The following is a 16430-nucleotide window of genomic DNA, read 5'->3' as shown; positions in this document are numbered from 1 at the left end:
CCCCACAACAGTAATCGCTAATAAACGTTATAGAGGCAGAGAGCACTGGAGAGAGAGAAAAACGGACACAGAACGACCACTCCAGAACCACCGGGACGATAGACGCGTATTACGTTACAGGTGAGGGGGTGTCCAGATGTCCACACACACACACACACACACACACACAGAGTAAAACCAGACAACTTTAGATGTGTGCACTCGGTGTGCTTGTTAAAAGGAACACGCTGGGAACTTCATGGCAGAAGATGCTGGGCCTCCAGCCGTGTCTTCCTCTGATGTATGAATGAAGATGGACCCTGGCGTGATTAACCTCAGCTAACTTGGTATAAAAAGATTTCTTTAACACGGTTTCCGGTTTCTTCATTTGTCAGACACTGCTGGAAAGAGGCATAAAGTCTACGCCGTCAGCGCTGGCGAGAGGGCGAGGAAGAGGAGGACGAGGAGGACGAGGAGGATCGGTCTACTTATGCAGGAATGACAGAACGCCCACACGCCGCCAGGGAGGGGCTGCGAGCGCCGCCGCCCGTGCCATCGTCCGGACTTCTGGCCCGGAGGAGACCTGCCGCGCGGCTCGGGGTGAGTTCCGGGGGTCGCTCCGGCGGCCCAGCTGCACCCGGCTCCTCCAGTTGTGGTGCCCGGGAAGACTTTGTGGTGTCGGGTTGCCATCTCTCCTTGCTTGGGTTGATCTGGTCAGTGTGGTCGGGCCTTCTGCTGAGTTGACTGCTGACTGAGGTGAAAAAGCGCTTCGTTTGAAGCTGTGTGTGGGTGGGTGGGTTTTTGGTCTTGTTTGTAAAAGTCTGTAAAATTATATTTGCTGGAGGCAAGAGTACACACTGATGCACAATAGCGTGTGTGTTTTCATCATAATTATAAATTCATTACAATTACACTTCGTGGCACACTGCAGAAACATTTAAATTATTTAAAAAATCAAACAGCCCAAAGCTACACTGTTTTTTTTTTAAAACTGTATAATATTTTTTATTTTTGTTCCATTAAAAAGTGGCAACAGATCAAACATTCTAATGTTTGATCTTTTTAATGTTTGTGTAAATACACGTAACTGCATATCTTGTCATATGTTGAATATAGAATGAGAAATCTTGTCTGTTTTTGCGTAAAAAAATTAAGTTTAAACGAAGGGTGTTAAAATCTGAGCAGATTGTGTTATGAGTTATGAGTAGAAAAAGCGTGCATTCTGTAGCTGGGACCGTCGGGAGAAGTTGTGGACATGTTCTGGCGCGCTGAAGTCCTCAGGAGTTCGTTACCTGTCTGCACGTGTGGGTGTGGCCGCCTGCGTATTGTGCAACTGTTATCTGAGCGTGAAGGCGTGTTCCGAGCGAGCGGAACGTAAATGAAGGAGGTGGAGGAGGGCAGGTTCCAGCACGCGGGACCTTCTGGCGTGCAAACAACAGGTCCTTCAAAGACGAAATTAGAAGTTGAGTGAAAAACAGCAATGCCTGTGCTGGCTTGTCCTCACTGAACCGGAAAATGATGGAGTCCGGTCTTCAGGACGCGGCCTCCATGAAGGAAGCCCGGCATTACCGCACCGCTCAAACATGCGCGGGTGGGAGGTTTTGATTTCGGGAGAGGAGCTTCACCGCCATCCATCTTCCCTGGTGCCATCCATATTTCATCCTGCAGAGATTCCCGTGACCTAAAAAAAAAAAAAACAAACCTCCAAAAATACCCTGGCCATATCTCAGCACGAGTGTCCCTGCGGACAGCGCCGTGGTGGAAACTGGGTTAGGAGCGTCTCCCAGGGACAAGACAGTCGTACGCCTTTCCTCGGCACCGTGGCGGCAATTTGTCATTAAAAGCGACCTGGAAGCCATCGCGGTTCCGTGTTCTTTGTTCTCCTTTGTCCCATCCGCGTGGTCCATTGCAGGCAGAGGCGGCGGTCGTGGCGGTGGGTGAGGACATCATACCCAACAACTTCATCACGCCTCTTCGGTGGTTTTATGGCTCCTGGAGCTGGAGGCTTAAACCCCGAGGGGCCGACCCACACGCGGCACTAGTTTCATCTTTTGAGAAGATCAATCACTTCCAGCAGCCGAGGAGATCCTAGCAGTCTCATGGCAAGGTCTACTAAGTCTGGTGGAGCTTGTTGAGACTCTGATCATGAAATGACAAAACGAGCGACTGTGTAGAACGTCCCTTAATTCCAACATGGACGCGTCTTCAAACGTAAATCAAACTATAACATACCTTATGCTTTTGTTGATGTCACTTTCCAAACTATTGCCAGCTTATGCCGAGGTTAAGCTGCACTTTTTTGGGGAATTTTTGGGAGAGGCGCCCGCTTTAGAGGATTTAGAAAATAAATGGCTGGACAGGCCGTCCTATAACCTTCGCCCCCGCCTTGGTGCACGTTCCCCCAAGCCCAGAGTTTTTGTCTAGAGTTTGCCCGCAAATGTGCATATCTGTAAACGTGGACATTTTAATAGTCGACGTGCTCGCACCAGTCCAAAGCCTTGAATGAAAAGGGGCCTGTTAACCTGTAACCCTCGGACAGATCATCTTACTTCCTGTGTTTACATTCTGTCTCACTTAACGGAAGCTGAATTCCAGAGAGAGAGAGAGAGAGAATAAGATGAAGGTGGTGCAGGGGATGCTGTGAAAGGCAGATGAAGTCCCAGAGGAGGACGGAGTGAAGTGCAGGAGCTATTAGCGCAGTTTAATTCGATGGAGGGCTGGGGCGGGGACGTATCATATTAGCCGCTCTAAGAGGTCTCCAAGACACCAGGACAGAGGAACGGGAAGAGCTCTTAACTCTGGGGTCCCGCACACTGAATAATTCAGCGCTTTTACCTCTCGTGCCAGGAGTTCATCTCTCACCGCCAGCCCAGCGTGTGCACCCATCTCACCATTAGAGGACGGCCATAAAAAGTGCCAGGGCTTCTCTCTCTCTCTCTCTCTCTCTCTGTGTGTGTGTGGAAGTGAGAGAAAGAAAGCAAGAACGCAGGAAATGGCTCTTCTGATTTCGGCCCATTTTCGAGGGACAACAAAACGAGCGTAAATGTCCCAGGCTGTGTTTTAAAGGACGGAGAGAGAGGGAGAGATAGAGGTGAAGCGCCACCATTACCTCACCATTAGCCTCGCCAATCTCACCAATAACAGGCCGGGTATTAAATTGGAAGAGAAAACTCACACACACACACACACACTGTGGAGGTGTAAATTGAACATGGAGGTAATGCATGGAATACAAAAGCCGCCATAATGGGGCCGCTGAAAAACACGTTTAGTGTTGTCATGGCAACCCGTTGTTGCGCCATGCGCGGTGCTGCTGGAACGAGGGATCGTCCATTAGTCCTCCCCGTAGCCTCTTCAGTACGGACTTTCGTCTTTTATTCCCTCATTAAATCACATTCGTTTGAAAGAAGCACTGCGGCGCTGCGAGCATATGAAACGTTTTCAACTACAGACACAAGGTCGGCATAAAAAGGAATCAGTGGTGTGAGGACCATATGGGCACAAGGGACATTTTACCGGAGAGCTGGTCTGACTTTTTGTATTGGTTTTATCCCAAAAAAATGTAAATAGTCAAAAAGTCACTAGAAGAAGCAGACATTCAATTAATATTTCTCATTTTCATCCAAAATCCCCTCAAAATTGGTGATGCGTTTTGATTGCGTTTGATTGGTTTTGAAATTTTCTTAATGGCGGTTTGGTCGATTATCTATTTCCATTCAGGGTCCAGTAAAAAAAAAAAACCACCTGATGAAAAAAGCGCGCTGTGGGACGAGGATCTGGCAACGTGTTCTGGCTGGGATAGCGGTATTTGGCGAGGGATCATCGCGGTAGCGCTCGGCCCTGGACTCAGGCCAGATAGGTATCGTGAGACGATTCATCTTGATTAGGAACAATGATGCCACATCTGGTGGCTGGCACACAAAACACACACACACACACACCGTACACCACGTACCAGCTGCATGGCAATATGCTGCTTATTAGCGACCAGGACTGGAGCTCCCCCGATGAGTTACAGCTGGTGCGGCACGTTGCCCAATAGGCTCTTCTGGACGAGATCTTCCAGGACCATCCCGTTTGCCAATCCGATGTTTGTTGCTTGTGATTAATGAGGTGCCTCCACCCAGATCATTTCACCATTGATCTGGGATTCTGCTCCTGAAAGCACTTTGGCGGAGCCACGGGATGGTGAGACAGGGTCAAACTGCAACCAGTCTGCCCTCAAGGAGAGCTTCTTGGATGAGAAGCGAGAGGAAGCGTGGAGCATTCGTTAATCGACCTGATCGATGGAGTGTTTGGTTCATTAATTGGTCAACTGGTGAGCTGTGTTAGATGAAGTAATGAAAGTAAACTGGGCTGGACTAATGAACCAAACCCAGTTAAAAATTAACCACTAGGGGCTTCGGGGGTTAATAAAGATAATAAAAGATAATCCAGACGACAGAACGGTCAACTCTGTTAGCTTTAATGGATTAAAAAGGTCTTTACTTTGACTTTAGTAGCATGAATTCAAGTTCCGTATGTAACTGGTGATTTAATGTGCCTGGTGGAATTCTGCGTTGTGGCCTTTAAGGGCTTTATGACCCCGTCGTAACGTTTTCCGGCTTCTCGTATCATGCCTGCAGGACCCATCCAGGCAACAGCACTCGGCCATTTTATTTTTTATCACTTTCACATTCTTGTTCGTTTACAGGCAAATTAAGCAGCACTAGTTTAGCTTTTTTTCTCTTCACGGATTATTCAGATTTTTTTCCATGGTGGGAAGGGAGTTTGAAGCTTTTTTTGTTCTGTATTGTATTTTTGTAAATAATGTTGAGGTGTTCGTACTGATTTGACCAAGTGGCCTGGGCTTCAGTCCCACATTTAATAAAAATATTGGACCGACAGTAATGCCTCCACCAAACCCTCCATCTTCTTCTCTACACGAGCTGGGATTCATACAACTGAACTCGCCCAATTATGTAAAGTGCTAATAGGAGCTTCTGGGAAATGAACTCAAGCCAGCTGCCTCCAACATCTGAACCCGGGTTCCAATTACGACCCGCTGAACTGAGCTGCTGAGGACCACAGCGCTAATTTCCATTAGTTGACAGACACAGACTCTGACAACGGGAGGAGGACTCCCAGGAGAAAAGCGTGGAGGTGAAATGGGGAGCCATGGGGAGACCGTGGCCGCATTGAACCATTCACAGATATGTTCCCCGACTCAGCAACAAATGAAACAAACAAAAATGTTCTTTCAGGTCGTATTCTTGCATCATCCAGGGTTTGTCCAGGCACCAGGACACCACTTCAGATGTCAGTCAAGGATTCCGTCCTCCATGTTCTCATGGCCTCGGTGATCCGATAATTTTCCCGTTGGATCTCAGGGTCAGCCTTCAGTGCTGTGTCACGTCTCTGTGTTGACACAGACTGGCCAAGGACAAGGTCTCGAAGACCCTCGATATGAAGGTCCTGCCACCACTGCGGCGACCTTGGTGTTATATCTGCAAGTCACTTCACTCCTCAGACTGAGGAAATTCCAGAAGCCGAAGCAGCACGACGCTCACATTTTTTCCCGTATTAATTTCCCAACGCCGGGAGATCTCTGATGGCTTTGCTCCCAGGGAGTCGAGGAAGAGCTCACAAAATAATTGTGCTGGTGTGCTGGGACCGAGGAAAGCTGTCTTGTTTTCACTAAAGCCTCTGAAGGCCTGTGCCCCGTGTAGCTGCTGTCTCCTTGTTCCTTCGCTCAGTAAAAACATATGTCCAGACTGTCCCGGGGCTAATGAGGACATGCACACCTTACAGCACCCCAGGGTCTGAGGAATTCATTACGTTCATTGTGTCCTTGCCAGATTGATTCTGCTGTGCGCGTCTGAAATTATTAAAGCAACTGGAGATCCACCTGGAATTTGGTTCATTCAAGCTCAAATGCTTCTAAAGCCACCAAGACCATGAAACCATTTACATTTACAGCATACCCTTGTCCACAGCGACTTACAGTCAGTAGTTACAGGGACAGTCCCCCCCTGGAGCAAGTGTCTTGCTCAGGGACACAATGGTAGTAAGTGGGATTTGGACCCGGGTCTTCTGGTTCATAGGAGAGTGTGTTACAGAGAGAGAGAGAGAGATTTTCCATGAATATCATGTGGTTTATGTCTCACACACTCAGACCAGCTTGTTCCAGCTCACACACCCAGATAAAGGGCAGCCTTGGTCAGGACGGACCCCCCTCTGTGGGGCCTTGGTCTGAGTCGAATCATGAAGCTACTCACTAGGCCTGCCTCACAATAGCAGGGTCTCACACACACACACTTACACACTTACACACTTAATGAGCCACACAGCACATACAGCAGCACACACACAGTGTCCACAGTGAATGGAGTCCAGACGGGGACTCAGAGTTCATTTACGTTCCCTAATAATCTGCCCCCAACCCTCTGATTACCTTTACATGCTGGTAGAACTACATTTATGAGGGAAAACTGAAATATTATTTTAGCACAGAGCAATTTTCGAACAAGCACTTAGCACTTATCAAACATGTATTTTTACAATTTATTTTTCTTGTCATCTCAACATGACCAACTCTGTTCTGCATTTGGTTTTTCTGTAATTCGGGACGAACAAACAGAAATTGTGAGTTACCAGTCAGTGACAGGATTTTTTAATAGTAATGTGTTACCGTGGGGCAGTGGTGGCCTAGCGGTTGAGAAAACCAGTGACCTCAGGAAAATACATTAATTAGTTAATGGGGAAAATCATTCGTGATTATGAGGAGACATGACGATACAAAAGAGAAAAATCTGTTCTTGTCTACCTGAAACCTCAAAACTTATACCGCAGCCAACCTGCGGGGGCACTAGACCTGACGTGGTTAAAATTTTAGAGACTAAGGGTTGCCAGTGTAATATACAGGATCATGGGTAATTTGGACTATTACCCACAACCCGTTCTGTCTCTTCATCGCTGTCTCACTGTCCCCCTTCATTTCATTTTAATATGTAATAAGGCAGTGTGCCAAAACTGATGTCATCCCGCCGTTCATTTAGCCCCATGTCTGCATTCGGCGGGCTGCTGTAATCGCCCGGTGCGGGTTTTTAATGAAACTTTCCACGCCGGCGCGCCCCAGCGGCAACAGACCAAAGCGTTACTGACAGCTGATAACAGGCCAGAAGAAGGCGTGCTGCTCCCCCCATTCATTACTGCGTTATCACCGCGTTATCATTTTCCCAGAGAATCGGCAGGAAAAGGGGGGGGGGCAGGGCCGCTTTGCAGCACATCCATAATTTCAGGGGTTGTATTCAGTGTGCCGTCGAGGCTACATGTCCCTCGGGGACCGGTCCATGGGCTGGGCCGGCCCATTGTTCACCGGCGGCTGGCTGTTCGTGTATTGATCGCCGCGGTTAAGCACTCGCAATGAGCATCTTCAAATCAATACCTGACCCGCCCGCTTCGTATCGGTCTCCTTCTAACGCTGGAAGTGAATTGTACCGGCGAGACGGCCGAGAAAAGTGTGCCTGTTGTCTCAGTTGCGAGGCATCCACGTCTCATTTTTTACATTTTTTTAAAAAAATTTTGTCTTCTGCCCATCACAGACCTCATATCACTGGCCTTTCACGACCAAAGGGCTCCACCAGGAGACGGAGGAGGTGTTGCTCCAAGCCCAGCTGATTAGTCCTGGATGGATCTCAGTTTAAACCCATTTCCTCACCCACACCGACCCGAACCGCAGAGAAGAAATACACGCCGGCTTTCAGGTTGGTGATCTGAACGAAATGCCACCTGACTGTAACGCCAACAATGTAACTTACAAAATGAAACATTACAATTACATTACAATTACATGGAAAACTGACGGAGGAGGCCATTTTCAATATAAAAATGATCATCTATAAATGATTATTACGTGGTCCACGTGGTTAATTTGCATGTAATTGCACAGTTAGCATTAAGGGTCCTGACACTATTAAAAAGGGCGTAAAAAGGGACCTCGAGTGCGGCCGTGTCCCCGCCAGGCCCAGCGGCTCTTTTACTGGCGAGAGCCTGGAGTGCCGGCCCCCGCGGCCCCCGCGGCCCCCACGGCCCCCGCGTCTACCCGCCGTGTAAATACACTCTTCTGCTAAGCGGCAGTTAGCTAATCATTTTCCGCTGCAAATGTGCTTCTCGGGCCACATAAAAGCGCTGCTGCACAGGACCTCAAACGCGGAGGCCACACTTCAGCAGACAAAGGGGACAAAGAGGGAGGGATGGAGGGAGGGAGGCAGACCTTCTGGAAATTCATCTGGAAAAAGGGCCATAATCTTATTAATCTGACGCTTAAGCATCCAAATCTTAATACCGTCTGAGTTTAAACTGCTCTGCTAAAATGCAAAAGTATATATTTTTTATAAAAGTTTTATTTATTTAGGATTTTTTTTATTTATTTATGTCATTTTCATGAGAAAGAAAAAAAAAAGAAAACTAGCGCTGATATTTTAGTCCGTAAAAAAGACTAGTTTAGTTTCAACTTTAGTGTGTGTTTGTGTGACTGGTGCTCCATCATCGCAAGCTTTAGCCCCGGCACGCGTTTTTTTCCAGCGGAGAGGCGTGTTCCGCGCGACCTTTCCCCCCGGGGGCTCGGCTGCCCGGTCGCCCCGGCAACATTTACATGTCAGTTATGCAAAGAGACCAGGGGACAGATGAATGAGACGGCCCCGCCCCCTTTTGTACGGTCCCCTCCTGACTGCCAGCAATGTGGTGCGTTCACTCAAGGACACACACGCGCGCGCACACACACGCACACACACACACACACCCACACTGCGAAAGGAGGCGCAGGACCCTGGAGCGGGACCTTATCTTCCGGAGCCTTCCGAGCCGCTGTCAGTAAGTTACGACTCTCTTCTGAGGTTCTTCTGACTTCTTCTGGGGCTGCTGATGATGACGATGATGAGGACGAAGGCTGTGGTGCACTCAGTTTAAACGCGGCTTGACCCGTCGTGACCCTGACTAGATGCTCGGTGCAGCGTCCGTATTCCAGGAGGCCACATTATGGCAACTGCAACGAGGGACTTGGCTAATTGTCGCCGCCGCGTTGAGCCGGCGTGAAGAAAAGCGCGTCTTTGTTTCAAAAGCCTGCGGGTGGCGGCGCGAAAAACAAAGAGCCGAGTGGTTTAAGTGGCAGGAGGTTGGCGGGGATCATGGCACCTTGCGCTCGGTGTTCTCACGGAACAGCCGGCGGCAGTGAGAGGTCGATAACTAGTTACCTGCGAGAGTTCAACACGTTCTAATAAACCTGCCTGATTATTGCATCGTTTCTGCAGATTAAATGAGTTCAACCTGACGGTCCAGATTCCACGAATCCCATCTTCTTATGGACATGATAGCCGGTGTTTGAGAGAGCCGGGAGATCTGTCACCACGTGTGGCCGTCAGAGTCCTGTTCTATTGTTCCTGCAGGCGCGTTGTATATTAGCCCTCATAACGGGACAGTTGGACAATGCTTCGGCTCGGGGCGTGGAGACCAGCTGGTTAAGAATGCATTAAGGTCGGCCGATGAGCTTGTGAGGTCCACTGCTGGAGGGGAGAGTGACATTTCCCTCATGGGACCCCTGAGCAGTGGGACGCTTTGGCTTGGTCATGTTTCTGTAGATTTTTAATCGAACCCTCTACATGCAGTCCTGTTTTAACTACTCCGTTCAGTGGAGATAAATTGGAGACAGAAACCTGGATTTACACTTTGCATCGGTTTCAAGTTCTTCTAAATCACACAAAACATAAGCTGTAAACTATAAAAAAAAAAAAAAAAGAAAAACCCGGAAGCTCAAAATAACTGCCATGGTCTTATCTCTCCATCTGCCACACCGTCAACGGTCCCCACTAGACGTTATTCCTGTTCCTTTATTTGCTCTTGCTGTGGACATAATTTAAACACAAAAAAAGACCACAGGACCACAGTTTCCTAGTAATACTTCCTTCTGTGCACATTCTAATGTTATCAATGTGTAAATATGCATTTCATGCCACGGATAACATACAACATACTTATTCACATTAAAATGCTCAGAATGTGGTCATATACAATCAAGCTAACTACCATGAATCTATCATAATCTTTATTTGATTTTTTGTTTACCAGATTTGCAAATGGGACGGTTGGAAAGAGGGCTATGAATCTTTCGCTTTATCATCATCGTTTAGTCAAAGTGTCCAGCCATTATACATCTGTGGTCACCACTTCCTCCGGATCCTCACCCATGCACTTGGAACCATGGGAAGTGTCAGCAGTTTGATATCCAGCCACGGCCTCAACAGTAAACACTGCCGAACCTCCGAACACAAGCTGAAGAAGGGTCCGCACTCCAAAAAAACGGGCAGGAGCCTGGACGGCGTGCTGAGGTATGGCTTCTCTCAGGACCCCATAACTGCCACCAACAACAACTCGAAAGGAGGAGTCTTCCGTTCGGGCAAAAACGAGGACTTCTATTACATCAAGGTGAGCCGAAAGCCCAAGTCCAGTCACCATAGAAACACGCCTGCAGACGACCGGGAGGGAGGGACAGACGATGTGGACACAAACAGAGGTCAAACACCTTCAGACCTGGTACACCAGTCAAGTGAACTAGAGAAGGTAAGACAGAAAAGTGTCAGAAAGTCTCTGGGAGACCCCCAGACCTCCTAAGTGTCCTCAAATGAAATGTTCAAAAGATCTTCCTGTAGCTGTTAAATGTCAGTTGTAGATGCAGAAAAGGTTGAAAGTAAAAGTGAAGTGATTGTCATGGTGAAACACTGCAGCACAGCACAAAGTGACACGATGAAACGTGTCCTCTGTATTTAACCATCACCCTTGGTGAGCAGAGGGCACCATGACAGGCGCCCGGGGAGCAGTGTGTGGGGACATGACCTTCATCAAGGGGCACCTTGGTGTACCGGGATTCAAACCGGCAACCTTCTTATTACGAGTCTATTTCCTTGCCTGCAAGGCCACCGCTGTAACCAATCACACGTGGGAATCCTGGACTAGAGCTGTAAATCTTCTCATTTCTATCATTTTAGTCATGTTGGGTCTGGTCGGGTCGAGCTTGCACAGCAAACACAAACTTCCAGTCAATAGTACCTATCCTTTCCTTATGATTCGTAAATATGTTTCGGTTGTTTGATTGTTACAAGTGTTTTGCATTTTATGAATTCCTTATATTATTAAATGTAATTTTTTTTAATGGAAATGTTCATTTGATTTGCGATTCTTGCCGAACGTCGTCAGGTGATCCGTTTTAATTATCGCGAGAGAGATGCGAAAATGGATGCTGGGGAGGTGAAACGGAGGCCAGACTCTGGCGATTTAAAACCACACATTTCCTTTCCCTCTTAGTGTAGCGCTCGTGGTGTGAAAAATGAAATTGGGTCTTTTAACAAACTGTACTTGTCGGGTCGGATTCTGTCAGCTGATTACAGCTCCATCCTGGACGGAATTTTAGGAGACAGAATGCCTTACATTCTGCACGAAGAACTCTTGCCATTGTTGTTCCCAACAAGCCCAGAGGAGTACGGTAGATGGTGAATGACACACCCAGAGAGCTTTAGTGTTGTCTCCTCTATTTAATTAAGCCCCGAGATTGACGAGTTAAGAATGCCTTGATCTCTGTATAGTGCTGGACGGGTGACAAGGCGGCACCCTTCAATAGTTTCTCTTATCAACTGCGAGCTGGGGAACCGTGAGCACGCCAGGCTCCTCGAGCGTGGAACCGCACGGTGGGATCGCTGAATCAGCGAGATTTCTTGCTCACACTCCGCCGACAAATATTATTAATTTTGTACTGGGGAGTCATCTATCTTTTCCCCCTGAGCCTCGACAGGGGAGGCCGGAATAGGAAATCTGGAAATCTGGACTGGGAGGACGAGACCAGCTATGCTGGCTGAGGGGAAAACGTGAAGGGCTTTTGCATTTTTCAGACAGTTTGATTTTGTCAGCTCCCTCCAATGATGCTGATGCCCTTCAAACATCCACCAAAAGCAAATTGGTTATGTTTCCTACAACACCTCAATGGCACGATTAAGAATTGTCGGGAAGTTGTAGTAAATTAATGGGGACTAGAATAGATGGATGTTGGACACTCATTGATGGATGTACCACACTCATGAATGGTTATGCAGTAAGCCATCCGGATCCACATAATAGAGGTGGTTCTAGCACATTAACATATACCATACATCTACATGATCTACATGATTTTAGCCTACCAGTTTAACTTTATTTTTTACCTTTTTCGTCTCTTCCAGAGTGTTGACAAGGCTTTGATCCGCCCCACAGCATTCAAGCCAGTCCATCCCAAAAGCAACTCATCCATGGAGACCCACCACAGCCTCAACACAATCCTAGGCAGGAAGTTCAGTCCGCCTGAAAAATCCAAAGAAGTCCCTGAGCACAATCAGGACGTGGGGTTGGGGACACTGTCAGACTCAGGGCACAACTCCATGTCCAGCCTGCCGACCCATAGCACAGGGGGCAGTAGCCTACTGGACAGCACTGGCACCTCCACAGGCCACTTAGTGAGGTACAGCGGGTCATCCCAAAACATGAGTCCTTCCCAACACCTGCATGGAACTGGAACCAATGGATCTACCTGGATCAGTGGCAGCAGTGGCATTAATGGGATTAACATCATGAGCACAAGAGCTTCAAGCATCCTTGATGAGAACGTTTCAGCAGCAATTAACCTAAATAGGGACATAGCAGCAGCAGCGTCTCCCTTTCAGCCACAACTGGGCTTGTTTCCTGATCCTGCAGGTCCAACAAAGTCCAAGTCCACCACCCCGACTCCGGACGTGGGCTGCATTCGCTCACCCATCACTACCGATGAGTCCCTGATCCAGCAGCTGGAGCGGAAGCTTCAGGAGCGAGAGTCGGAGCTACAGGAGCTGCAGGTGTGCTTCGACGACAAGGAGGCCGACACGTGCCAGCTGTTTGAAGAGAAGCAGCGCTATTGCGCTGAGGAGATGGAGGTCCTGAAGCAGCGCTGCTCCACCAAGATCAGGCAGGCATCCCAGAGAGCCCAGAAGACACAGCAGCTCCTTCAGCTGCAGGTCATTCAGCTCCAGCAGGACAAGGAGCGTCTCCAGGAGGAGGTGGACCAGCTCAGCCACGACAGGGAAAATGCAGAGACCAGGCTCAGGAACTACGAGAGCCAGAAGATCCAGCTAACTCCTACTCTGGAGGAGATGCAGTGGGAGGTAAGAGACAATGGATACTGAAATTAAAGAGAGGATGTTCATGGGACCAGGCTCCCTAGTCGCCTGCTGGCTTATATAAAACCGATATGGAACGTGTTATTTTCAGCACCAAAAGCTTGAGACTTTTAATCTAAATATTGCATTGTGCCATTAAGTCAAGGTTTGCTGCATAAAAAATGCAGGAGGTGCATGGTTCATAGGAACGGGCACCGTGGGTCGGAGCCATGTGGTGTTAACAAATGGGAAGATAAAGCACGTGAAGGAGAGTAGATGTTTGAACTATGCAAGGTTCGTTTCTGCATGAATCCTCGTGGTGCTCGTTCGCAGGTGTGCCAGAAGACAGGCGAGATCTCGCTGCTGAAGCAGCAGCTCAAGGATTCACAGGCAGAGGTGGGACACAAGCTGAGTGAGATCGTCGCCTTGAAAGCTTCGCTCAGAGAGGCTAACAGCAAAATGGACGATGTTGAGAAGAAGAACAAGGAGCAAGAGGAGGCCCTTCACACTCGCTGTACTGAAGTTGAGGTACAATCCTCACTCGTACAACTACTTATGTGTATAAGTAACCACGATGGCCATTAATTATGCACTTTGTCATGCAGGTCTGCCAGAATGAGCTACAAAGAAAGAAAAATGAAGCCAACCTTCTGAGGGAAAAGGTTGGTCGTCTGGAGACAGACATCAAGGGCATGAAGCAGGACCTGACACTGGCCAAGGAGGAGCAGGTTAAACTACTGAGCAGCCGAGCCACACTGGAGGAGGAGCATTTGCAGCTACAGATCGCCAAGGCAAAGATGGAGGTCTTTGGTGGCAACAGAGCAAAAATGAGGGACCAGGAGGTGCCAGGAGAGTGTGGACTGCTGACAGATGAGAAGGGGCGGACAGGAGACACAGACAGCCTGCAGACAGAAGTGGAGAGACTGCGATCAGAATTACTGGACGAGAAGCAAAAGAAAGACAAGATGGTCAGCGGTTTCCAACTGGAGAGACAGACCTGGAACAAGGAGAAAGACAAGGTCATAAGGTACCAGAAACAGCTACAGTACAACTACCTGCAGATGCACAAGAAGAACCAAGACCTGGAGAAGATCCTCCGCGAACTGACTGCAGAAATGGACAGTAGGCCCGAACTTGACATTGAGGTCCAAAGCCCTCCCATTCGCTACAACAGCATGGTTGTCACAGACATGAGATTTTGAACAGACGCAGAATAAAGTCACATCGTGCTGATCAGTAATGCATGGTACCATGCATTTCTAATGGATGAGAGTGCAGAAACCAAGGCAGGAATAATAAGCCGATAGGCCTTTCCATATAATAAGTTAGTAAATGATTAATTAACACTCGTCCGACACTATAGAGATGAGTATAGGCAGGGAACACATTTCATGGTTCTCGGGTAAAGCCATGACATATGAAGCACTATAATAATGGTTTAAAATAACCATTGTCCTGGAAACAGCTCCAGAAATTCACATTCTGTTGCAATTCTCCAAAGCTTGAGCAGCGTTTACCGATTCCAAGTCATAAAAAGTTTTTCCAAAGTCACTGCCGCCATCACCAGTGGCATCAACTCCTACTGCTACACATGGTGCAGAACAAATCAGATCATCACTCTGCTCAGCAGCTGCTGCTCAAGCCGATTGAGGTTAGTGACCCACGGGGCAGCTCTGCCGAACATCACATCATGTAAATTTGACACAATACGAGTAGAAGGGTCTTTTCCTTCCTGCATGGGTCACCATCCATGTGCATACAGATGAATATTTTCATTTTACGTAAATACTGTGTTCCAGGGGCCTCCATAGAGCGTGCACCTGAATAAATCACTCACAATCGTGCAGAAGACACAGTGTAGTGTGCCGAGACGTGATCAGTGCAGCAGTGGTCGACCTTCTACAGTTATCCACATTCTGCAGCTGGGACAATTATGGCCCTTCCATTCACTGAAGCGATTACTACTACTACTAGTGTTTTAAGGCCCATAAACTACTACTGTTTTAAGGTCCTGGAATACTACTACTACTGTTTTAATGCCCATAAACTACCACTACTACTGTATTAATGTCCATAAACTACCACTACTACTGTTTTAATGCCCATAAACTACCACTACTACTGTTTTAATGTCCATAAACTACCACTACTACTGTTTTAATGCCCATAAACTACCACTACTACTGTTTTAATGCCCATAAACTACCACTACTACTGTTTTAATGCCCATAAACTACCACTACTACTGTTTTAATGTCCATAAACTACCACTACTACTGTTTTAATGCCCATAAACTACCACTACTACTGTTTTAATGCCCATAAACTACAACTACTACTGTTTTAATGCCCATAAACTACCACTACTATTGTTTTAATGCCCATAAACTACCACTACTACTGTTTTGAGGCCCATAAACTACAACTACTATTGTTTTAATGCCCATAAACTACCACTACTATTGTTTTAATGCCCATAAACTACCACTACTACTGTTTTGAGGCCCATAAACTACAACTACTATTGTTTTAATGCCCATAAACTACCACTACTACTGTTTTGAGGCCCAAAAACTACAACTACTATTGTTTTAATGTCCATAAACTACCACTACTATTGTTTTAATGCCCATAAACTACCACTACTACTGTTTTGAGGCCCATAAACTACAACTACTACTACTGTTTTGAGGCCCATAAACTACAACTACTATTGTTTTAATGCCCATAAACTACCACTACTATTGTTTTAATGCCCATAAACTACCACTACTACTGTTTTGAGGCCCATAAACTACAACTACTATTGTTTTAATGCCCATAAACTACCACTACTATTGTTTTAATGCCCATAAACTACCACTACTACTGTTTTGAGGCCCATAAACTACAACTACTATTGTTTTAATGCCCATAAACTACCACTACTACTGTTTTGAGGCCCAAAAACTACAACTACTATTGTTTTAATGTCCATAAACTACCACTACTATTGTTTTAATGCCCATAAACTACCACTACTACTGTTTTGAGGCCCATAAACTACAACTACTATTGTTTTAATGCCCATAAACTACCACTACTATTGTTTTAATGCCCATAAACTACCACTACTACTGTTTTGAGGCCCAAAAACTACAACTACTATTGTTTTAATGCCCATAAACTACCACTACTATTGTTTTAATGTCCATAAACTATCACTACTACTGTTTTGAGGCACAAAAACTACAACTACTATTGTTTTAATGCCCATAAACT

At 47.0% G+C, this 16430-nt stretch overlaps 1 protein-coding gene across 3 annotated transcripts; it reads left to right on the top strand.

Moving 5' to 3' along the window:
- The first annotated feature begins 431 nt into the window (after window positions 1-431).
- On the top strand, window positions 432-15311 carry lzts1 (leucine zipper, putative tumor suppressor 1). 3 transcript variants are annotated; one of them, XM_028997182.1, is made up of 6 exons: window positions 432-579; window positions 7563-7724; window positions 10084-10575; window positions 12225-13175; window positions 13503-13697; window positions 13775-15311. In XM_028997182.1, exons 3-6 carry the CDS (start codon window positions 10216-10218, stop codon window positions 14369-14371), a joined length of 2103 nt encoding a protein of 700 aa, XP_028853015.1. In that variant the 5' UTR covers window positions 432-579; window positions 7563-7724; window positions 10084-10215; the 3' UTR covers window positions 14372-15311. The 3 variants fall into 3 exon arrangements, with proteins under 3 accessions (XP_028853015.1, XP_028853016.1, XP_028853013.1); XM_028997183.1 differs by lacking the exon at window positions 432-579 and adding an exon at window positions 586-735; XM_028997180.1 differs by lacking the exons at window positions 432-579; window positions 7563-7724 and adding an exon at window positions 8234-8832.
- The last annotated feature ends 1119 nt before the right edge of the window (window positions 15312-16430 follow it).

Source organism: Denticeps clupeoides, chromosome 11, assembly GCF_900700375.1.
Source record: "Denticeps clupeoides chromosome 11, fDenClu1.1, whole genome shotgun sequence".
Classification (NCBI taxonomy): Eukaryota; Metazoa; Chordata; class Actinopteri; order Clupeiformes; family Denticipitidae; genus Denticeps; species Denticeps clupeoides.
Note: the sequence above shows the minus strand (reverse complement) of the source record. Positions and strands in the feature narration are given on the sequence as shown.

Coding starts and splice junctions, on each gene's coding strand:
- lzts1 (XM_028997180.1), top strand. CDS start 8,650: ATGAGACGGCCCCGCCCCCTTTTGTACGGTCCCCTCCTGACTGCCAGC. Junction 8,833..10,083: donor AGCCTTCCGAGCCGCTGTCA/GTAAGTTACGAC, acceptor TTTGTTTACCAG/ATTTGCAAATGGGACGGTTG. Junction 10,576..12,224: donor AGTCAAGTGAACTAGAGAAG/GTAAGACAGAAA, acceptor CGTCTCTTCCAG/AGTGTTGACAAGGCTTTGAT.